Below are 24,154 nucleotides of genomic sequence, written 5' to 3' on the forward strand. Positions count from 1 at the left end.
GGTTTGGTGACTGAGTAAAGCATACAAGTGTAGCCCACGTCGAGGTTTCAGGGGGGTTGCTTTTGTTTGTATCTGTATCTTGCTAAGCTTTTATCATCAAATTTGTATATGGTTGCTTTGCTCGAAATCGCGCGCATTTACAAGGCCCTAAAGCGTTTTGCTGACTTTCAAGGACCCATCTGTTATAAGAATGCCCAAAATACAGAGATGAATCTCATACAGTAGTTTATTAGATATAATCCGTGTAAAGTTTGCTTATCATTTTCGCATAAATTATGACCTAAATTTGGAAACCGCTGAATTTCTCGAATTGGGTCTTTGCGATTCTGGTGAAACTCTGTTCAGCGCAAGGCACTAATGCGCACTATGTGTAGCCGAGAGATTTTCACGAAAAATGCTGGCAACAGCTGATTTTCGACTCAGACCTTAAAGGAGCGTGGCATTATAACCACGTGACATTTACTCCGATCGCCAAAAATTTTATGTTATATTGTAGATTGATCTATATGTTATCTATTCTATGTGTTAGACTTACGATAAAAGTAAAGGTGGGGATACCAGAGAGCTTCAAAGTAGGATGGTACCCCCTAAAAAAAACTGGGTCGAGTCACCTTAATGGTCATATATTTTTATATGTGATCCTTTTCAAAAGCTTTATTGGATTCCATGGGCTTCCGGCCCTTGCCTCATCCATCTGAATTTTGTGTATGTATTTAATTTAAAGGTGGCAAAATAATAATAAAATATTTTAAAAAGTGTGCGTGAGAACAAGACTCCTTATTTAAAAAAATCGTAAAAGTGTTTGGCGAAAGTGTTTGGCAAACTTTAGTGCTCCTGGGTGTTACGTGTCTAAATAAAGGATTTGGATTTGGATTTGGATAACGAAGTCCTCGGTAAAACGAACGATATTCTTCGCCCCAGTAATAGTAAAATATATGGAAAAGAACTTCGATATAACGAAACCTCGTTATAGCGAACGCATTTTGTCAGTCCCTTGGCCCTTCATTTCATCGAGGTTATACTCTGCTCTATTTTGTAACCCGATACTCGCCGCTGACTTAATTGATCGTAGTTCCCACGTTCGTAAATGACTTCCAATTCTTCCTAAAACAGAGAAGAATCTCTAGAGTGGCGGAACAGGGAGGGTTCTTGTCGTCACGGGTTCTCATATCGCTGAGATAGACTACTCAGTTCTTCTAGAAGTCCGTTAAAACTTTCCGCTTCAATTCCAGATTCTAAAAAGACATGATGTTTGCTAATGTTTGCTTTCTTTGCCCATTGCACTAATGATAACAACATGTTCCCAATACTGGAGTTTGTCTCCAAGCGGCTGAGCACATTTGTCTGATTAACTCGGGTGTTTTCGGGTCTTACATATCCTTCCACTGAAAATCCATAGCTGTTTACTTTAGGGGCAAAAATATTTGGGAATGGTGGTTTAACCATGCAAGCCTGGTTAACATTCCAACACAGAGGGGAGGTATTAGGATGTACATTTTCCAGGAATGTCCGGACGATTTCATTGACCGATGCACATGCTTCAAGTGGGTTCTTACTTTGTAGAGAAGTCTGGGTACTTATATTTTTTTCAGGGTTATAAGCGTGAGTAACCGGAATTCCTCTGACCACCGCAGACTGGGAAATAAGAGAAGAACTATTTGACACTCCTGGTGATATGCATTGTAAGAGCTCCCGTCCATAACTTTGTAGTCTTGATCCTAAAAAAGAGGCTAAAGAATTGTTCTCATCCACAGGTAGAGGAAAAGACAATGAAAAACTAGCAATCTTTCTTTCTCCATGTGCCACGCTGTCGATAAAGCTGCTCATGTTTGAGGCTTGCTGTGTGATGAGCCGATATGGCATGGTAATCGTGTCCACACATACTCCTAACACAGAACTTGTGTGGTACGATAGGTATGGCTGCAAAGGAAAGCAGAATTGCTGCTTAAAGGGGTTATTTCTGGCTAAAACGTGTCTTTGCATCAACTGAGTTCCACAAATAATTGCCAGTTTTGTTACTCGAGACTATATTTAGGTATTGAAACTGTTTCCTGTCATTTGTTACTATAGATGGCAAGGATGGATATGGACATGTAGATTGAAACTTGAAAAAGAGGACGCAATATTTTCAAGTTTTACAGTAGGACTACTATAACTAATAAAGTGACGCAGAAAAAGAACAGAATCTTTGGTAATTGTATGTCCGTTTGGTGTTCATATTAGCCAGGTTTTACTGTAACAGTTCAAGACACAGAAGAGCACTTACTCCTTACACTGTAAACAAAAAAAAACCATTGCAAACTGTAAACTAAAAAACAATCAGATGGTATGATGCTGATTGTCATATTGCAAAATGGAGTACACAACTACTACTAAGTCGACCACAACAGAGCCTTGACAAGATTATTCCAACCTCTTTGATAGTGCATCAGAATATGAATTTTTTCAGTCATTATCATAACTAATTGCTAGTATAAAGTGGAGTAAATAATTCTGATGGTCTTCCCTCTATTTTCTTAAAAAAAATTTTTTTGCAATTAAATAAAAATATAACAGTATACCTTGTAATTTAGCAGAGGAAACTCCCTCGGGGGTCCTGTGTGTGGAACTGCTTCACTAGCAAGAGACAAGGGTATAAATATGTCACTGTGTTGTGATAACTGTCCATAGGATAAAGCTGAGTTTAGAATTCTGTAGGCAGTTTCCTTAGTTGTTCCATCTGGCAATTGAGTTTCAGTCATACCAAATGTAACAAATGACTTTCTTCCATATTCATCCTTGAGCTCTTCAAGCAGATAATTGCACAAGCCTCCAAACCCATTACACACATCAGCAAAGATCTAACAAGATAAAAGCAAAGTAAGATGATCAACTGCCTCTCTTGTTTTAATCAACCATTCTAGAGTAGCCACCTTTCCACAAATTGATAGCTACTTAAGTGACTCCCAGATGCAAAAACAGCCATTTAAGAACAAATATGTATAAACTGATTTACTCACTGTATTTTGCTTCCTTTTTTCTGTTTGTTTCTGAGCATTTTGTTTGCATTTTTGATTAATCAGTTATGATTATCTAAAGCATTTCAAAAACTAAACAGATACAAGATTACACTCTTTCTTTTAAAACCAATGTCCCATTTCATGGGCCATGCAACTATGTGTTTTATAACCACCTGATCTTTATAACACCCACTCACCTCTTCTTAATTAAGGCGGCCAGTGTGGAGAAGTTAGATTAGTACTAGCATCAGAAGGGGTGTTATTCTTTATTGAGGAAGTTTACAGAAAATAAATACTTTTTTACCAAAACAAAGGAGGTGATCCTATTATTGGGAAAAGTAACTTCATTCTGTCTAACTGGGCAACTAACCATTGAAAAGGAATAAATTATAAATAACCTTGCAGAGCTAACTTTATATTTTGAAAAGTGCATAAATGGTTCTGCAAGCTAGCAAGTCTGCAAGCCAGCAAGATGAAGTCCAGTCTCTGTTCTTATACATTACCTAGAGTAAGCAGGTATGATGGACTTATCTTGCCTGCCTAGTTCTAACATGACAAAAAATTCTTTGCCACAAACTTAAACCCTTATGGTCTGTGGCCACACTTAGTGAGTTATTAAACCAGGTTCGTTATTGAATAACCTGGCTAAAAAAGTTAAACCAGGTTAATTTCTATGAGAAGCCGAAATTAATAGACTTTACAAATTCCCTCTGATTTACGAGGCTTTGCTTAGTCGATTGCTTTTCTTCTAATGTTCAATTCAGGCACTCAGGTTAGAGTTAATGGCCAAATACTGATAAAAAGAGGTTGACTTGCAGCAAGTCTAGCATGAACTTGGATGTGAGGCAAAAGAATTAAGTGCTTTGGTGCATGGTAAAGCCTAAATTTGGAAAATTCTCAGTGTGGGCAAAGGTGATTGATTAACTGATAACGTTAACCAGTGGTAAACTACCCCGCAAGGTGGTTTAAGAAACCTAATCTGGTTAAGAAAAGCTTTTGTTCTCACTTCATTTGTACATTTGTATAACCCAGCTAAAACCGGTTGCACTCACATTCTTTTTAAACCGGTTCATTTCAATATTAGTTGATGGCAAATAACTCAGTGAAGTCCCTTAGTGCAGCAGCAGCCATTGACCAAGCTTACAAGGAAAAGATGGCTGCATGTTACCCAAGTTCTGCTGCCTGCTCTGAGGACTATTTTTTCACTAAAAATTATATATAAATATTACGAGACCTGAAATCCCTGAAGACTGTCACACTCCTCCACAAAGAAGTGAAGATTGGATTCAAACTCATCATAAAAGTACTCATCTTTTGCAACACCCTCTCCATATCCAAACACATCAAAAGGATTAGCATGTCCTCCATGCAAAAAATCTCTTACCAACTGAATTGACTTAGGATGCAACGAAGTTCCTAAAAAATCTGACCACACGGAAATGTCTTGATCAAGGTCATAAAATTTCTCTCTTAAAGGCTTGTCATCATCTTCACTGACAAAACTGATTGACGGGCGATTACTCGTTTCATTGTCAACAGCATAAGCCTGATCACGGGTTCGATTATCAACAGCCATAGCCTCAAGTTCCTCGGCTTCTAGGTCCAGCTGAAACTCATTTTTAGGCTCGGGTTTAGACTCGTGTACAGACACCTCTCCCCACCAAGGAGATTCGTTATGGTAGGATGAAGTTTGATACAAAGTACCGTACTGTGGTAAACTTCTAAGGCTTCCTTTTAAATCAAAAATCATCAGTCGTGGAGTATAGGTTTGCTGACCTCGCGCGGTTAAACCTTCCCTAAACAAGACATCGTGGTTTATTTCTTGCTGATTTGAAGAGTTTGGGTCGTAACAAAAGCTGTTTTCCTGGATGTTCAGCCAATGGGTCCCGACAAAGTTGGAATAATGTCCAAATTGAAGTGTTATTACCTCTCTGGTCGAACTGCCCGCCATGTTTGTCGTTAAGTCGAAGTTGTGGTACAATACATTTACCCATACATGAAGTACCTACTTTAAAACCGCTAACTTATCGCAGACTCGCGTACACAGTAGTGTAAAAAAGTAAGACTGTTGCACGATACCTATTTCGCAGAGAATCGTAACCGATTCAGAGGAATGAATAGTATAGGACCTGAATGTAATGACTTGAAGAAAGAATACGATGCTTGCTTCAATGTTTGGTATTCGGAAAGTTACCTCAAAGGGGATCACAAGAGCGATCCTTGCAGTGAGTTGCTGAAGAGCTACAGAACGTGTGTTTTGGTAAAGAGTTTTAGTTATTATTATTTAATATTGTATTTTTTTCCTAAAAAAAAACAGAGCAAAGTATATAAGAAAACGATGAGATCGGATCGGTAGGCTGAAATGTTGCTATAGGTGGTAGTTCCATTTGTTTCTTATGTCAATTTTGGGATAGTTAATTAAATTCTCTCCACGTGACAGAACTCCTGTGGTAACAGGTAACATCAAAGATGTTTGTTTTTTTTGCTTCCACAGAAAGCTATCAAAGAAAGAAACATAGATCTTTCTGAGATTGAAGCAAATATTCTTGGGACTGAAAGAGAAAAGCAACCACCTCCAGGAAGATGATTGTTGGTAACATGTCATACCTGCAATAAATTGATGTCAGTACTTGTTATGGACTTGTATTAAAGTGAAAGCTGTAGAAGAAATGGATACCTACTTGGCAAACTCCAGAAGCAGACTTCCTAAAGATGAACATCTCTTACTTTCATCTGTTCCTATATTCATGTGCAAATTGTAAATGTAAGAAGACATACTGTTGTTACAGCAGTGAAGACACAGAAGATAAGACTGTTGAATTACTGTACTGATTTTAGAAAGTTCTATGGGACCTACTTGTTTTTTTGGGTCTGGACAATCTGCGAGCCAGTGAGTCATAAGAGCCATGGAAAAAAAGACAGTTTTATGAAATTGTAAATGCATGAAAAATGTTTCCTGCTTAGTTCCTAGGCTCTGCTGATAGAATATTTGTAGAATTATGCAGTATTGATCGACTTTCACTGATTAGGGTTAAGTGCTTATTTTACGGACTAGGGTTAAGCACTTGGTTTATGGATCAGGGTTAAGCGCTGTTTAGGGTTAAAAAATTTTTTTACGGATTAGGGTTAAGCACGTGTTGTGACCGATCTGGTCGGCAAATAATGGAAGATTACAACGGATTCAACCTTGGACGATGGCTTTATTTCGCCTACACGACTCGTGGCTCCTGATTCCCTAGTCAGGCGTTACAATGTCCTACCGAGAGGGAGTCTGGGTCCTAATACACAACATCCCTCCCCATTTAGATAGCGAACAATAACATTTAACAGAAGTAGAAACAAAATAATAATTGGTCCAATAAACATAAACATGGACTAACAACAATGTCAACAATGTCTGTGAGAATTCAGTGTCTCTAAAGTTTAAGTACAATAGTCTTTGAGATAACTTGGGGCCACTCTGTGTCTCTGGGACCTCCTAAGTGGAACTTCAGGCTCAATAACATTTGGTTCCGGTATCACCACACTCTGCTGCGGGGTCAGCTTATCCTGCTTGTGGGGCTCCCCGGTCACCACCACTTCCGGTACACTTGGTGTATCATCATGTGTATCACCATTCTCTAGCAGTTTCTTTACATGAGATGTATTGCGGGAGTATTGGGCTCCTCCTGGAGATTGCACGATCAAGCTGTTCCCGTGCTTGTTTACCACAGTGTACGGACTTGGTTCAAAACGGGTTGTGAGCTTATTTTTCCTCTCTTGTTGCACTAGCACTTGATCTCCAGGAAGTACCTCTGAGTACCTCGCATTCCTTTGCATGTCAGCGTACGCTTTGCTCTTACTCTTCTGTTCGTTGTCCCTATCACGCACTTCTTGTTCGACATGTACATCGCTCAGCTCAGGAAGCTTGGTGCGTACTTTCCGTCCGAAGAGCAGCTCGGCGGGGCTTACACCAGTCGTTGGGTGAGGTAAGCTTCTGTACGCTGCAAGATAAACATTCAGCTCTTTCTTCCAGTCCTTCTTTTGAGCATGTGCGATTTGGAGCCTTTTCAGAAGTGAGCTATTTTGGCGCTCAACTTCTCCATTTGCCTGGGGCCATTTTGCTGTTACCCTGTGGTGTCTGATTCCCTGCTGCTCCATGTACTCTGTAAACTCTGTTGCTACGAACTGTGGTCCATTGTCAGATGTCAAGCTCTCAGGTAGACCATGTCTTGCAAATATCTCTTCCAGACTCGAGATGACTTTAGAGGCAACTGTGGATCTCATGATGTCTATCTCGTAGTAGCGACTATAGTAGTCAACGACGACCAGAATGGACTCACCAGTGGGAAGTGGTCCGAGCAAATCAATTGCCAAATCTCTCCATGGTCCAGTCGGCAATGCTGTGCTCCTGATAGGCTCTGGTGGGCTGGGACGGCTGACTAACTGACATCCATAGCAGGTTTTACAGTGTTTTTCAGCATCCTTTTCCATCCCGGGCCACCACACTTTACTGCGCAACTTCTGTTTAGTTCCAACGATGCCCAGATGACCTTCGTGAGCGAGAGACAACACCCTGGGTCTGAGTTTCTTCGGGATAACGATTCTTGTTCCTCTTAGTATCAATTGTCCAATGCTGCACAGTTCACTACTACATGGGAGGTATTTCTTGTAGGCTAGCTGGTCCCACGGTTTTCCGTTTAGGCATTCCTTGACTGCACAGAGTTCTTCATCGATTGCTGAGGCTTCTTCCACTTCTCGTGTAGTCATAGCACAGGGGGTCGCATTTCTGGCTACAAATCTGACATATTCCTCGGCTTCAGCTGAGTGACTGCTGCTGGTTTTTAGATTTCCCACTAGCCTTGAGAGGGGGTCAGCAATGTTGCTCGGCCCAGGCTCATACTTGACCTTGAATTTGTATGGCTGCATTCGTAACACCCATCTTTCAATGCGTGCGCAGGGTTTTGACCTTGGGCCGTAAATAACTTCCAGCGGCTTGTGATCCGTAACAAGATCAAATGGCACACCATACACATAGGGATGGAACTTTTCGCAGGCCCATACGAGTGCCAGGGCCTCTTTCTCTGTCTGCGAATATCTTCTCTCGGTGTCTGTCAGACTACGACTTGCATAGCAGATGACTCTCGGTCCATTCTTCTGCTTTTGGGTCAGTACCGCTCCCAGTCCAACAGGGCTGGCATCAGCAATCACTTGGGTTGGGGCATCTTTGTCGAAGTACCCCAAAGTCTCAGCACAGGTCAATCGCTCTTTTAGCTCCTGAAACGCCTTCTTCTGTTCACCTCCAAACACGAAAGGGGTCCCTGACTTTGTCAGGCGACGTAAGGGCTCAGATACCGTTGCCAGGTCGGGTATGAAGCGGCCACAGTAGTTTACAAGCCCAAGAAAACTTCGGGTTTCTGATACCGTTCGAGGTTCTCGTGCCTCTTTCACGGCTTTCACCTTTTCTTCTGTGCAACTGATCCCGTTCCCGGACAATACCATGCCAAAGAATGTGAGTTTATCCATGCTAAACTGGCACTTTTCTGCATTGAGGGTCAGTCCACGTTCCTTTAATCTCACAATTACTTTCTCCAACCGCAAATCGTGCTCTTTCTGGTCTCTACCATGTATGATGATGTCATCTGAAATGTTCTCTTGCCCTTCTATACCCGCAAGTGCCGTCTGGATCTCGTACTGGTACTGTTCAGAAGCAGAGTTAACACCAAACAATAGTCTCTTGTATCTGAACAGACCGCAGTGGGTAGCAAACGTAGTAATCTCTCGGGATTCTGGGGAAAGCTCAAGCTGGTGATATCCCCACTTAAGGTCAAGTTTGGAGAATACCTTGCTGCCACTTATGCTCTGAGTAATCTCATCAACAGTAGGGATCGGGTGTCTGGCTCTTCGTATTGCTTTGTTAGCCCTTCGCATGTCAATGCAAAGACGGATGTCACCCCCAGATTTTGGGACAACAACAATTGGGTTAACCCATGGTGTGGGCCCCTGTGCAGGTTCAATAATGTCTAGTTCAATGAGTTCTTTAATCTTTTCTTCCAACTTTGATCTCATGCTGAACGGAGTCCTCCGCATCGGCTGTGCTACTGGCGTCACATTGGGGTCGATGTGGAGCTGTACTGCTCTGTCTTTCAACTTTCCAACGCCGCTGAAAACATTTGGGTACTTCTGTTGCAGGATCCCACCAATGGTCTGTGGGTCTGCAGTTACTGCAGCGATGCCAATCCCTATTTTCAGTACGCCTAGACTAGTTGCAGTGTCCTTCCCCAGAAGGGGGTCTCCTTCACCATTAATCACACAAAATTTGGCACTAGCAGTATTGCTTCCTGCAGAGACTTCACAGGAGAATGTTCCTATCACATCAAGTGGTGTCTGGGATGCGTAGGCATAGAGTTTTCTACTCGAGCGAGCTGATTCGCACTTCACTTTGTTTTTCTTCAACCACTCCCATGTTTCCTTGTCAATGATGTTAGTGCTTGCTCCAGAATCTATGATCATGTTCAGCTTACAACCTCCAACGGTTACTTCAATCTTCTCATTCCTGCCTCCTACCGTAAAAGCATACCCTGGTTCCTCTTCTTCGTTGTGGCAACCAACCATATTTGCGGCACCTCCCTTGGGGTTCCTGTGGCCTTTGGTTTGTTTTTGCTTTTCTTCACCTTTCTGCTTGGTCCTGCACTGCTCTTGAAAATGTCCTTCCAGCCCACATCGATGGCAGAATTTACCTCTTGCTGGACAGTTAGAATCTCGACCGAAATGTCCGGTTCTACCACATCGGTAACAAGTTTTCTCACGGCCGGTTTTGGTACCTCGTGACTGATTTCTCTTGCCATGGCCAGTCTTTGTTCCCTCTATGCGGTTTACACTAGCTGAATTCTCTCCCTTTTCCTCTATGGTCATTGCAGCAAGCTGTGCGTCGACTTTTTCGCAGTTCTGGGCGATTTCAAGCGCTCTAGCTAAAGTGAGGCCTTGACGTTCTTCCAGGAGTTTTCGTTTTATGTACGTGCTGGTGCACTTGCAGAGGATTTCATCACGAATTTGGTTATCTGTATCTTCGCCATAGTCACAATCTTTCGATGCTCGTCGGAGTCTGGTTGCAAACTGTCGGATTGTTTCCCCTGGTGCTTGAATTAGCTGTCGGAAACAGTGTCTAGCATACGTAGTGTCGACTTTGGGAGCGAAGTATGCGTTCAGTGCATCGACCGCTTTCCGGTAATCTTTCACATCTCCCGTGTTCGGCAGGGTAAGGAAAATATCTTGAACATCGGGTCCCGCGAGATGGAGCATTAATGCACGTCTCCTCTGCCTGTTGTTCGCGTTGTCTTCATTTAGAATTAAGCCTTTGCCATCTGCAAATAGTTCGAAAGCTGTCAGCCACCGTTTCCATCGCAAGCCAAGCGTGTTTTGGTCCCCATGACAGTCGAATGTTTTGATATGGTTTCGTTCATTATCGTCCATGTTTCTCGCGAACTGTTCGTCTCGCTGACTTCTTGGGATCTTGTTTTACCCTCGTCGCCAATGTTGTGACCGATCTGGTCGGCAAATAATGGAAGATTACAACGGATTCAACCTTGGACGATGGCTTTATTTCGCCTACACGACTCGTGGCTCCTGATTCCCTAGTCAGGCGTTACAATGTCCTACCGAGAGGGAGTCTGGGTCCTAATACACAACAGCACGTTTTGGCGTATGCACTCATTTACAAAGGTTAGCTTTCGGTTATTTTTTTGCATATTATTTTTATTACTGCTTTTTCGATTTTTTTCTATTTTTCTTTCACATGGCTCACATTGCTTGCTGGCTTGCACTGTGTCCTAACTCTATTTTTTACATTATTTCAGTTAAAAGAAACTTACGTTGTAACAATATTTGAATAGTCACTCATCTTAAACTCATGTACTTCAAAAAGCAATGTGTCTAGATCTCTTTTGAGAGATGCACATGTCTAGTCCATTTGGTGGGGTTGCACGTAGTATTTAAACCTTTGTGTTAGTAAAAAAGTTGATGGTAGAATATTTAACAATTTTTCCAAGAGTGCGCGTTGGATATGAGTTGGCTTTAATCATCTCATATCCAACAAGCGCGAGTGGGATAATTGGTTTATTAAAAAACACCCACAAAATATTGAGAATTTTTCCTGACTTCATTTGTAAAAACCACCGATTTTCAACTTTAATTTTGAGCAGACACATAGAGTTACCATATTTGGAGAGCATGGTATAATATTGGCTCATATACCATGATGGCTGTAAGCCATTTAGAGGTGAGAGCTCTAGAATTGCATAATCCAATCCAATGATTCAGTTTTTAATGGTAAGGGTTACAGCGTACAGACTGATACACTTATATGGTGAAACCTGGTCAAGCCTTTCTAGAAAGAATAAAATTTTAACGTCATTATTTCATTCTTTCAAGATTGAGTTTATTATCAGGGCTGTCTTCTATTCATAAAAATCAGAATATGCTTCCTGGCAGCACCCTGCATTCCTCATGTTCAGAGAACTGGGCTCCCTACATCATATTTCTTAGGGCACTGAGCCTTGATTATTGGCTTCAAAACTATTTTTTTTCTTGAAAGTTAAAGAATTGAAAATTCAAAACCAGCATTGTTTCAATTGGACCCAATCAAAATTAAAATGAGGCATTTGGTGTTTGAAACTGCAGAGTCTCAACATATAACCTTTAATTAAACATTGGTTCAAAATCTTCATAATTATAATGATTATCACTGTTATTAGTAATATTGGTATTAGTAAGTCTGAGAAATGTTTAAAAGAAGTAAATCATTATTATTGAGTGACATGCAAAATTGCCAGCATACGTAGAATTTTCGAAGAATTATTGATGTTTTGTTGTTTCTGTCGTGCAAAAAGTTGTACACGTCTAGGTTGCATTCTATTCTTTCTGTTTAGGTAGGAGGTAATGACATTGTATTTTGTAACTTTTTTCATATTTTTTGTAATATTAATGTCAGTGTATTTTAGGATAAATTTCTGATAATTCAGTCATAGTATATCTTGAAAGGTGAATATACAGTTAATGAACCTCAATTAAGCAGCCACCCTCAGAGTACTAGCAAGTGGCTGCTTAATAGAGGTTGGCTGCTCAGTAAAGGTTTGTCATAAATTAGCATAATCAGAAGCATTACTGCTCCACAACTGGTCGTCGCCTTCTATCTCGGAATGTCTTTTCCTTCATCGTATTCTTAAAATGAAGCCAAATTAACTGTATTAAGCATTTGATGGCCGCTTGATAGAGTTGACAAGAATGGTAAACTCATTGGGACAGAACAAAAGGTGGCCGCGGCTGCATATAGAATAGGTGGCTGATTAATGGAGGTTCAACTGTAGTTACTGGTAACTTTAGATTAATTTTAATAAACCTTCCAATAAATATTATTGGTGAAGGTAAGGGCCAGTAATTTTTGTGAAAACTTAGATTTCCAATGGTAAAATGCAAGACACAATTTTATACATTAAAATGATAATTTACCATATTTTAAGAGTAGCCCTTCATCTTTTATTTTTTATTGAGTTTTGAAGACTTGTGTCTTAACAAATTTCTCATTGTTGACAACTCCGATTGCTTCAGTTACACTGTGGCATTTTACAAGCAGCTGTTTCTGACTTGTCACAGACTAGTTGCTTGTCTGTGTTTGTCTAGTTCTAGTTCATCGCAGTCAACCATTGTCAAGTTGTTTCAAACAGGTGAAGTACAATAATATTTTGTGGCTTGGCAGTCCTCAAATTTTGAAATGTTACTCTCTTTTCAGCCTGAAATTTGTCACAATATTAAGGACACACCAAAGGCTCAAAGAAGAACAATCTATTTTCACCGCTTTTACTTTCCTAAAGCCAGGGAATCTGAATTACGTAAGGTCCTACATGGAATAAGAGAGCGTCATATCAGATCAGACGAAGGACTACAGGCTCATCCACAGTGTCAAGTTTCAAGACCACATCACCCAATTATGGACTCATCTCCAAGGAAGTATGTGTGGACTGGGTTATTTCACATTGTCTAAGGCTCAAAAGCAAGCGGATTTATTCAGAAAATTGGGCATTTTAACTAACCCTAGAGTTCGGAGTTAACCCTAAATTTCACACCACTCCTAGGCCCTAAGTACAACATTTTTAACCATCCACTATCAAGAGAAATGCTCTTGCTTCCACGTCCAAACTTTATAATGATGGTGGGGCAAGGAGACAGATGACATATCAGACTATGACCTGTCAAGTATGCCTAGGTTTTGGGCAAGTTGATTTCTTTGCATTGTCCATCATATTACATCGTGTTTGTACCCCCCTCCCCCACCCCCCACACACACACCTTCCCCCACCCCAAACCTGTGTCATTTGATGTTTTCAAATGCTCTAGGGAATATGCAGTTCTTCCAGGAGCATTTGAAAATAACAGTTTATGCAAATTTGGGGATCAAACAGTGTGTATTATGAAGGATTCGAAAATAGAAAATGGGTCATCCCTTCCCCCTCCCCCGACGCCACATGCAGCCAAACCTAGCATAAGGGACGGTCCGTTTCAGCGTAAATGAAGAAGTCATTTGATTAAAATGGCGGCAAAATGAGGCTGCAATCGGTTTTTACTCGAGTATCAACCATATATTGGAGAAAAATGAGTGCAAATACCGCGTCAGCAGTTCAATATATATCTCCAGCTCCTGAAGAATTCCTCGCGTATCGACACTCCCCGGGAAAACTTCCAGGGGTAATATTTTTGCCCGGGTTGATGTCAAACATGGATGGCACAAAAGCAACGGCTCTTGAGCGATTTTGCAAAGAAATTGGACATTCGTACGTGAGATTCGATTACAGGGGGCACGGCAAATCCAGTGGGAAAAGTCAAGAATGTACGATTGGCATGAGGAAAGAGGATGTGCTGTCAATCCTTGATAATGTGGCGAGTGGTATGGGACGTAATTGAACGTTATAAACACTGTTTCTTAAAAAAGGCTCGTGTCAAACCAGGACGTAGACCTGCCACAAGTAGAACGGGCTCAATTAAATCGCGGTGTGCGACAAACGCAGACTGCAGGCAGACTGGCAGGTAAGCGAGGTAAACAATGTTGTAAAATGCTTTAACAGATTCCCTATCCCTAAACTTTAAGCCTAGATAAAAGTTTAGTTTAGGGATAGAGAATCTGTTAAAGCGTGTCACAACAATGTTAGCCTCGTTTACCTGCCAGTCTGCAAGTCTGCAGTCTGCGTTTGTCGAAGACCAATTAAATCGATACTGTCCATACTAATCAATCCAAAGATATCTGAAATCGATAAAAGTTGATCATAAAATTTCGTGTGATTATCGATTCCTATCGAAATTGATGTTAGAGTTCGATTTTTATCCGGAAAAAAGGATCAGAGGCAACAGTTTCAATATCTATTACCAAATTATTAACATCCATTCGAAAAGTTTTGCACCATCATTAAATCAGACGAAGGACTTTCTCAAAAGTCTTTTTGAGCTTTTGTAGCATTCGTCTCCGGATGCATTAGAACAGTGTTTATATCCTTTTGTAAATGCTAAGCATCTGTGTGCGTTTGAAGAATCCTTCTCCTTACGCGGCATTCGTGTAAAGTTCACGTAAATCCTCAACAGATATTCTCCAAAAAGTCTCAGAGGTCTATGGAAATTGATTACCTGTGCTGAGAAAATTGTGATTATCGACTTTTATCGACAAATTGAATTAACTAATCAACGGCAATTATTTCAAATATCGAGCATTAGTATTTACCAAATCATTAAATAGCAATTTTCGTGCATTTTGATTGGCTCCCGTAACTCGGAATATCCTTGGCTATTCACTGTTTTGCGACCGGAGCCAAGATAGCGTCTCAAAATTTGAGCGTTAAATGAAGCATTCGTGCAAACAAATGCCAAAAAAGCAACGAACTTTGGCTTATCAGTGATTTCTAGTTGGTAAAAAATTATTTTCATGCTGAATTTACAACAAAATAATAAAATTTTTTTTGAGAAAATCCCCAAAATGTTTGTCAGTTCTAAACAATGTACCTACTAAGTGACGTTTTCAATTTGCAAAAGGTTACTTTTTTTATTTTATCCAACTGATTTGGTAAATACTAAAACAGCTATCCTCCTCAGGGGCAGTGAACAGTGCTAGATATATACCTCGATGCTTTGTGTCTGGGTATATATCCACCACTGTTTACTTGTAGTCCGCTTCGGGGGATAGTTGCATACTACTGACTTATCAACTAGCTTTAATATGATCGATTTCTGTCGACATGTAACGTCCTGGTGAAACGCTGCCATTTACATGTGAAGAGGGGACGTTCCATTTTTTATCCGCAACCCTCCTCCCTAAGGATGACAGGTTTTCAAACGGGGTTCAGATTTTTTCGTCAAAGAAGCTGACAAAATTTGGAACCTCTGGACAAATTTCTCAAAGGTGCAGACAAAAAGTGGACCCTTCGAATTCAATTTTTCAAAGGGCCCCCACAAAAATTTGAGGGTTCAGATTCTTGTCATCTTTAAAGGGAAAGTGGGAGTTGGTTGTTGGTTTAAAAATGGAACGTCTGAGCAGCGTTTGGCTCAGTTATGGACCTTTTATCGGCAGTCCCCCTAGCCAACTCTGGGCAAGGGAGCTGACGTTGTAAAGGACCCTGTCAAAGTTATAAATTAGTGCCTCCTTAATCTTTTTACTGGGGACACAGACCAAACAGTAGAGACACTTCTCAACCCTCCCTGCTGCTAGGGATGTTTTGCATCTCTTGCAAAACGTTCCTGACAGCAGGGAGCATTAAGAAAGTTTGTATTCACAGGCTATCCTCGTCATAGAAGGGTACAACATGAAATTAGAGAGAGAGAGAGAGAGAGAGTACAAAATACGAGAGTACAAAATAAGTAAGATTACCCAGCTCATGGGGATCAGCCAGCCATGGATTTATTTAACATATTTTTTTTTCTAGAAAGTTAACAATCTTATGCTTAGTGGGGACACAGATCAAACAAAGTTAAGAAATTCTTAGCCCACTGTGAATACAGATACCTCTCAATGCTCCCTGCTGCTACAGACATTTCGCTTCTCTCACAAAGGTTACTAACTTACAATTATAGACTTTGTAGTACAGTGAAATGGCATTATAATGAAGGGCCATTAATAGAGACTGGAAAAATACATGTTTTTACTATTTAGGCACCATGGAAACAAAAATTTTGTATCTTGTGACTTAATGTGGAAAACAGTAGCCAAGTTGATGACCCCAGAGCACACTCTGTAATTCCAAAAGGTTGTTGAAAACAAGTTAGCAAAGTATATACTCATACAGTGCAATGGTTGTTTCATATAGTGTGGTTTTGTGTGTACTGACCCTTTAGGCCTCAGTATATCCACATCCAAATTCTCCAGACAGATTTCCATTCATTTTCTTAAAGAATTTGTTATGTTAGGAGAGAATTAATATTAGTCACTCTTGGGACCAAGAGTGGTACATGTACCTTACTTTTACAGTATCCGCAGGGCTTCCTGTAAGTTCTTTCATAGTTCTCAACATCAAAAGTAAATTTAACTGAACCATAGAAGTGAGGCTGGTTGATCTTTTACTCTTCAGCTTACTGTTATGCTTTGAACCTGATTTTCGGGGTTTGCTCACCTTTTTTGCCCTACATGCTCAACTCCTGCATATTTACTTGTAAGAAAGTTTACGTCTGCACCAGCTACCTTGTTTCTTCTGATTCAATACCTCATAAACGTAATTTTAGTGGATGATATGTGCTGACAGTTTCAAAATTTTTAGGTCCCCAAATCCTAGTTGGGTCAAGTCTTGGAGGCTGGGTCATGCTTCGTGTTGCTATTGAGAGACCTGACCGAATCAAAGGACTTGTTGGAATAGCTAGTGCTGTGGACTTTTTGTCTCGTCGGTATGACAACCTTCCTAGTGAAATCAAAGCAGAAGTGGAGTCTACAGGAAAATGGATCATACCATCAGAGTACAGCCCCAAAGAGCCGTATGTGTTAGATTTTAAAGTGATCAAAGAGGCCAGGAAACATATGCTAAAGGAAAATGAGGTGTACCCTATTCACTGTCCTGTCCGTCTGATCCACGGAATGAAAGACAAGGACGTACCATATCAGGTGTCCCTTGATATTGTTGAGCAACTTGCAAGTAATGATGTTCATGTGACATTAATTAAAGATGGAGGTCATAGACTTTCTGCCCCAGGTAATCTACAGTTTTTAATGAGGACATTAGGACAACTGATTGAACAAGTTCAATAAAATATTCAGAACCGTGTTTCTTTTTTGTGATACATGAATACACACTATGATGTGAAGTGATGCATACATGGCTTAATGTCTCACAATGCTTTTGCCTGCATTGCTAGCCTGTTCGAGGCCGGTTTAGATCGTAGAGCGCGGTGTTCAGACGGTGGGGAGCAAGATAAATCGTACGCAGGGAAAAAACGAGGGAGACTGGGGAGAGAGCCAGGGAACCTCCCTTTTGCCTCTTTAGTCTCCTCTCGTTTTTTTTTTTCCTCGTCAATTATTCGCCCGCACTCTGCTATCTGAACACCTGGAACAAGCTAATCCACACTAACTATATAGAGTTCTCTTTCTACTGTAGGACCTGTTGGTCTCGAGAGACAATAGGCCCTTTGCAGCTTGCCATTCACATGGCACAAAACCGCCATGCTGGGATGCAAAAGTCGCGCTGGGGAAAGACCAACAAAAGGCATACATAATTCTAAATGGTAATTTCCTTTGTTTGTCTTGTTCCAGTGCGACTTTTGGGTCTCAGCGTGGCGGTTTTGTACCACGAGAATGGCAAGCTACAAAGGGCCTATTCCGACGGCAACACACTGGCTAACAATGCTTAAAAATGATGTAAAATAGCTCTATGCATAGTGGATATTTTAAACCTTTTGAAAGGTTTGAACCCAGGAGTCATTTCACAAGTCTGTTGTTTCATAGTCTGTTTTTGTCGCTAGTGACCAAGCAGTCGCGAAAAGGTGTTTTTAGTTACCATTTTCGTCAATCTCCTTAGTAAACTGTATGTCCGCGTTCTGTCCGTTGGGGTGCTCATGAAAATCTTCGATTTCGTCTTGGTGTACAGCGGTAAAAGTGTCGTCAACGTAGCGTAACTATTCTTAGTAAACCCCTTGCAGGGCGGTTACCGTGTCCTTTTAATCCTGGTGTCCATATGATATGAGCTAAAGGGAGTACGGCCGAGCGGTTAGAGGGCTGGAATTATAATCGGGAGGCCTCAATTTCAAGTCCCGCCCTGACCACAAGCTGGATTTGTTCTCGTGTAGACCCGAGTTTAACTCGGCCAGGTTGGAATTCATAGACCAGTATACATGGCCCCTTAAAAAGTTTTGCTGATTTAATACTTACCGTCTTTGAATGAAAGATATCCAATACCATTCAATCATTCAGCTCAGTGTTATGTAAACGACTTAGAACTATAGGGATTTTGACGCTATAGAAATTGGAATTGTAATTAATTGTAATTGTTGCATTTGAATAGACCTTTCCACGGTTTCTTTCAACTCGGGCAAGAAACAAGTGTCCGTTGTCCGCATTAACGGGTCTCCGTAGTAAGCAGGTTGAATTTAGAGGAAATGAGAAAAAAACTGACGAGAAAACGATCTCATTTCACGATGTAGTCTGCCATGACTGCGATATTGCGGGATGCTTCTGGAAAAATGCATCACGGGATACTATCGTCGTCTGGGCGGCATCAAAGGCATGTCTCCAGGCTCCACCGCCCTTTCCCCTCCCCAGGCCACCGCTGGGCTCGCTTCGCTCGCCGCTATTTTTGCTATTTGTCAACCAAAAACCCCACTAAACAAACCAGCCATGAATAATAGAAGACTCTTGATAGCAACTGTATTTCATTTTGTACATACAGTGGAAAAAGACAGTTAAGACAAGTTGACACAAAACCCTGTAAGCTTCAGCTGTCAAAGTAAACAAGATTCAAGATGCTGCATAACTTTTCCGCATGAACTCACCGGTCACCAATTTTGTGCAAAAGTTTACCCTTTTTTATTTAATTTTAGTTTCTTAACACTTTCATGAAAGATATTGCTTCGTTTGCAAGGATTTACAATAAATTTATTCATAATTCATTGAGCAATTTCATTTCCAAAATTTTTTAACCGGCAAGTTGTTCGCTGAGCCTTTGGAAGAGGGTCTGAATGGGGGGGTCCACTTGTCGGTTATCGGTTAAAATTCAGTTACTTTGTCGGTAGTTGGTTCAAATTTTCGATCTTTGTCGGTAGTTGGTTAAACTTTTTGATTTTTGTCGGTTGTCGTAAAATCTCAGTTAATAAGTAAAAACGATTGTTAATTATTAATATTTTTTATGTATTTCACCCAGTTTCAAGACTTTGATCCCTTAGCAAAGAGTAAAACTTGTAAGAATGCATCATTTGATTGCCCTTAAACTTCATTAACTATTGTTTGTTTATGCAACATGATCGTGTATTTCACCATTGTTTGCCAAATGAATATCATGAGTACTGATAAAATCACCAAACCTTTTATTGTAAAATATACTGAATATAATGCGAACTTGGTTTCCCTTTCGATTACAGGGCACAGTAATTAAAGTAATTAATCAGTTAATGAACTCTAGCCTTTTGGATACTTAAATTATTCTTAGTGAAAAACTACAAGGGGTGACAGGTTGCATATCTATACCTCTAACGTTTTGGCTGTAACAAGCATCATGTCCTTTGCCATAATTTTCTTTCCTCAAAGAAATGACACTTTAACCCTCGGACATACAAGGGGTGGGGGGGTGGATGCCACCTCCCCACCCCCACACACACACACCCCTTTAGGTTTTTCTTGGATTTTCCCAAGAGGATAAAACATCAGCACCCGACGTTTTCAGTAGATGTTCGTTTATGCCTCGCATCCTCGCACGCATTTTGAGACAAGTTCAGTGATGATCAGTTTCTATGGTCTGAAGATATGACGTAATAAGTAGCAGGTGGTCAAGCCATTTTGAGTGAAAATAAATGTTTTTTTTTTTTCAACTTTTTGCAGCAATAAAAGAAAAATCTTGTAGCTAAAATCATGCAAAGTGCTTATTTAGTAGTAGGGTGAAGTAAGTTTACTTGTTCCGTGAATTTGAAGAAATCTACCATGTCTGGTTTACTTATGTCCCATAGGGAAAAAATATCATCTACGTAGCATTTTCAAATCGGTAGCATCTTTAAGGTGTGGCTTCTGAGATTATGATATTAGTTGTAGTGATGTACTCGCATCAACAAAAGAGGAAGTGCTTTCTGTTAGACCATCTGATGAGTCAAAAACTTAAAGAGGTTACTTCCTAACGGCTAGAAAAAAAATGCAAAATGCTCTTTTTTTTGAAACAGATATTGATAATGTCAGCCTATGTCGGTAGTCGGTTAATATTTTTCCAGTCGGTAGTCGGTAGTTTTTTACTCGTTTTGTCGGTAGTCAGTAGTATTTTTCGCCCTTTGTCGCCAGTCGGTTAACCCCATTCACACCCTCTTTGAATATTTGCATATTCGAGTTTCAACTCTTTACTTGAATTAAATCCCGCAGCGATAATTCCACGCATGCAATTTCAGTCTCCACGACCACTCTTGCTCATTTTAAAAGCTTTGTGTTTACCCGACCGAAATTCAATGTACTTTAGTTGAAATTCATTGCTAATTCGAAAATCTGATTGGCCAGTTTTGTCGAATTGTTAAAGGTTAGTGCGATAGACGAACTCACGGTAGTAGACGGACACATTCAATACAAGACTAAATGAAGTTTAGCAATATGGTTTTTCACCTTTGGCGTTTCTTTAGATGCACTGTACGTATTCACAAGCAAGGTTTGAAGATTCTTAATAACTCTCACGAGAAGTTACAGTGTTTGCTTAGTTTCATCTTGCTAGTAATATAATTATGTAACTCGGTTATAGTTCTTGTTTTCTTTCAGTATGGTTGAAGTTGGAAGTGCTATATCTACATAATTGAAAATTCTCAGGTCTTAAACTAGCCTGTTCCAGGCTCTCAGATAGTGGGGAAGACGCGAAAAAAAAAGGCACGCGAAAAGTTGGCGGGCAGTTTCCTACCGTTTTACTTTCTTCTTCCCGCTTTCTCAATTCAGCGGGCCCAACTATCTCAGTGCCTGGAACAGGCTTGTCTTAAACTATCACTGCTATTATAGGTACACATTTCCTATTTTATATAAAAACAGTCTCTTCAAAACGACAAACCCGCGAGAGTGTCGAAGGCAGATTATGGCTTAAGTGACATGTTTAAGTTTCAATTTAAATCGGCGTTTTAGTTTTTTGTTAACTGAGAATAAGTACTAGAAATAAGTATCTAGAAATTGAAAAACCCTCAAGCACAAGTCATGCAAGCATGCAGTGTTTTATGATTTGTCTTTCAGGCTATTTCTTCAGTACGTCTGTTGAACTTAAACGAAACTAGCCAAAGAATTAATAACAGCTACTGTTCTATGCTTATTTTAGTGTTAATTTTACTTTGAATTATCAGCTGCCACATTTGCATAACATTTTGCGAGATGTTCGAGCTCTTCCGAGTCATTGTGGTATTTTTTTCCTCATTGTCTATTGAACTAAAATAAAATCCAGGGGAAATCGATTTTGGTTCGAGTTAGCGCGAGGTTCGAGTTACCGAGGGTTCGAGTTATCGGGAGTCAACAATATATGTCTCGATCTGCCGAATCATGCCATATCATGTGCCTCCCGGAGAGCAATTGCTTACCATTTACAAATATACGCGGAGTAGTCAATCAATAAAAATCGGTATCGATACAAATCGATAGCAATCAAGTGATTTTTCTCTATTGATAACGGAAATCGGTGAAAATCGATAAACTAAATTGCTGTGTCAAATCGATTTTTTCGATTTTTCATGATTTTAACGATGTATAACGGTACACGTCCCGGACATTGTTGTTTTTTGGTATAAGTTAAATAGTACAGCTGAGAAAACACATCCACAAGTAACAATTGATCAGCAAATAAGAAATGTGGAATCTATTACAGAAACAAGATTCTCTCTAAAACCGTGACCCTTTTGTACATAATGACAAAAACGGTTCGGTTTAATTACTTTCGCAGTTCTCCCAGGTAAGTACCACGAGAAATACAACCTTAGATAAAAGATTTCACAGCCTGAATTTCCGACATCCTTTAGAGTCGAAGGGATGCCTGAAATTCAGGCTAAAAGATTTCCCTAGATAGCTTTTTAACCGTTTTGCTTTATCAATCGATAAAATCACTTGATTGCTGACGATTTTTTAAACCTTTTTTTTTAAAAAAGGGATGATAAATTGTTTGATCTTTCGACTCTCAATTGCAACTCAATCGTCAACAAAGTCTCTGATTGCATGAAATCAGTTTTCATTTTTGGATGAACAGAAGGAGAGAAGTATCTTCCGATATAAATCGATGGAATCGGTAAAATCTAGATACTGTAAGTCTATAAACTAAACGAGTGTGTCATCGATTTCTACTGATTGATCGATAAAATCGATATCAATCAAATCAGATTTAGCGATTTTTATCGATTGACTATATATAATTTCCGGAAAATCTAGCCTGAGAAAACAGCCGACATTTGGCGACGCTTCGCGTCACTACCCAGATCTGGGTGACGTGTCATCAGTATGGAATTTCTGCGCTCGTTTCTCAGGCGTCATTTGGTGGGGAAACCTGTGGTAGCGTCGCCAAATAACGGCTGTTTTCTCAGGCCTGGTTCAGACGCCGTACTTTTCATGTGCCGAACCTAACTGAATAAGTTCGACTTTGGAGCGACATTGGCGCGATATCTGATTCAGACGGCGTACCATGAATCGAACCTAAGTTAAGTTCGACAAAAGTTCTACAGACTCTGCCGCACCAAACTAAAACTGCCGTACCAAATTGATTCAGACGCCGCTCTTTTGCCGCACTTAGGTTCGGCACATGAGTGGAGCGGCGTCTGAAAGTTGTTTTCCATTTACTCTACAACCTGATTTTTCAGAACGTTTTGTAAATGGTAAACAACCCAGGGCAAGCCGGTCGGCTCACTGTTTGGGTATGTTAATGGCAAACAACCGTTGTCGTAGCCTGCGAGGCAGGCGCAAAAAGGGAAGGGGGAGGGGGAGGGAGAAAAGCACGAAAGAGGGGAAAGGGAAGGGAGCGCCTGCTATAAGAGCCGGTGTTTTTGTAATCCGCCCACCATTTTCTCAACTAATCCGATAATGTCACTGTCAATACGTGACCAATCACGGGTACGGGGCTTCTCAGCATGGTCCGAACCTAATTACTTTGTTTACCGGAAATTGTCAAGTTGAGACCCTTTTTTCAAGTGATATCATAATCGAGCGAAATGAAACATTTTACTGTTCTTGCTCCCGCAGCAAACACGACAAACATAGACTACGAGCAGTCTCTCATTTTCTTACTGCTCGCAGTCTACGACAAACAATGATCAGTTTCGTGTGAATACACACTGAAGACCTTTTTAATCTCACAACCTCATCAAGCACCGTGATGGTCACAAAGAACAGAACACTGGCCAGCCTGAGACGCGAATAATGAAAGTAAAGGAAAATTATAAACAATTGTCAAAACGCTCAACGGATAGTTTTGATCAAAGCTTCAGCTCTCTCTTTGTAAACCATCTAAAGCTTCATTCAAGACGGTAAATGTTTTTGCGGAAAAGGAGGTCTTTTGAATATCGGCATTGCAGATGTCTGGCAAGAATCGCAATCGCTTTGAATCGCTGCTCGGTGTATGGACAAATCCAGTATACAAAACCTCCTGAGCATCTCTGCCTGCTAAACAAGCTGTTACAGTTGGTTTTAGTTCGGGTTTTAACGTGAAGTTGCTAAATGATGATGATTGGAGTAATTTTGATCTTCCAAAGCTTATGCCAGTAGAACACATTTTCTTAATGCCTTCGTCATGTTTGTCTCTCACACTAATTCACGCCAGGATACACGCCAATAAGTTACTCATTACGGCTCAGCCAATCAGGAATTTGCGGACACCAGTGTCCGCAGAAATGAACAAAAGGGGTTTCTTATAGCAGGCGTCCCTTCCCCTCTCTCCCCTACCCCCTCCCTTTTTCTCTATCCTCTACCCCTTTCGACGCCTGCTACGCAGGCTACCGTTGTCGAAGTGTCGCGTTGCCGATGCCGT

The 24,154-nt window shown here is 40.5% G+C and overlaps 3 protein-coding genes across 3 annotated transcripts; 2 read left to right on the forward strand and 1 right to left on the reverse strand.

The window, feature by feature from the left end:
- Window positions 1-1,011: 1,011 nt before the first annotated feature.
- On the reverse strand, window positions 1,012-4,952 carry LOC140921750 (protein misato homolog 1-like). Its single transcript, XM_073371758.1, has 3 exons — window positions 4,234-4,952; window positions 2,562-2,840; window positions 1,012-1,920 (listed from the first exon to the last, which is right to left on the reverse strand). Exons 1-3 carry the CDS (start codon window positions 4,948-4,950, stop codon window positions 1,156-1,158), a joined length of 1,761 nt encoding a protein of 586 aa, XP_073227859.1. The 5' UTR covers window positions 4,951-4,952; the 3' UTR covers window positions 1,012-1,155.
- Window positions 4,953-5,057: 105 nt separating this feature from the next.
- LOC140921992 (TP53-regulated inhibitor of apoptosis 1-like) lies at window positions 5,058-5,640 on the forward strand. The gene is made up of 2 exons (XM_073372016.1): window positions 5,058-5,259; window positions 5,494-5,640. Exons 1-2 carry the CDS (start codon window positions 5,113-5,115, stop codon window positions 5,584-5,586), a joined length of 240 nt encoding a protein of 79 aa, XP_073228117.1. The 5' UTR covers window positions 5,058-5,112; the 3' UTR covers window positions 5,587-5,640.
- Window positions 5,641-13,594: 7,954 nt separating this feature from the next.
- On the forward strand, window positions 13,595-17,712 carry LOC140921874 (palmitoyl-protein thioesterase ABHD10, mitochondrial-like). The gene is made up of 2 exons (XM_073371876.1): window positions 13,595-13,917; window positions 16,766-17,712. Exons 1-2 carry the CDS (start codon window positions 13,626-13,628, stop codon window positions 17,245-17,247), a joined length of 774 nt encoding a protein of 257 aa, XP_073227977.1. The 5' UTR covers window positions 13,595-13,625; the 3' UTR covers window positions 17,248-17,712.
- The last annotated feature ends 6,442 nt before the right edge of the window (window positions 17,713-24,154 follow it).

This window comes from Porites lutea, chromosome 1, assembly GCF_958299795.1.
Source record: "Porites lutea chromosome 1, jaPorLute2.1, whole genome shotgun sequence".
Taxonomy (NCBI): Eukaryota; Metazoa; Cnidaria; class Anthozoa; order Scleractinia; family Poritidae; genus Porites; species Porites lutea.

Bases quoted from the DNA above. Each gene is read 5' to 3' on its own strand.
- LOC140921750 (XM_073371758.1), bottom strand. From the start codon at position 4,950: ATGGCGGGCAGTTCGACCAGAGAGGTAATAACACTTCAATTTGGACAT. The intron at 2,841-4,233 runs GTCTCGTAATAT...TTATCTTGTTAG, and splicing joins ACAGTCTTCAGGGATTTCAG to ATCTTTGCTGATGTGTGTAA. The intron at 1,921-2,561 runs GTATACTGTTAT...TTTCCTTTGCAG, and splicing joins TTCCTCTGCTAAATTACAAG to CCATACCTATCGTACCACAC.
- LOC140921992 (XM_073372016.1), top strand. From the start codon at position 5,113: ATGAATAGTATAGGACCTGAATGTAATGACTTGAAGAAAGAATACGAT. The intron at 5,260-5,493 runs GTAAAGAGTTTT...TTGCTTCCACAG, and splicing joins GCTACAGAACGTGTGTTTTG to AAAGCTATCAAAGAAAGAAA.
- LOC140921874 (XM_073371876.1), top strand. From the start codon at position 13,626: ATGAGTGCAAATACCGCGTCAGCAGTTCAATATATATCTCCAGCTCCT. The intron at 13,918-16,765 runs GTATGGGACGTA...CAAAATTTTTAG, and splicing joins CCTTGATAATGTGGCGAGTG to GTCCCCAAATCCTAGTTGGG.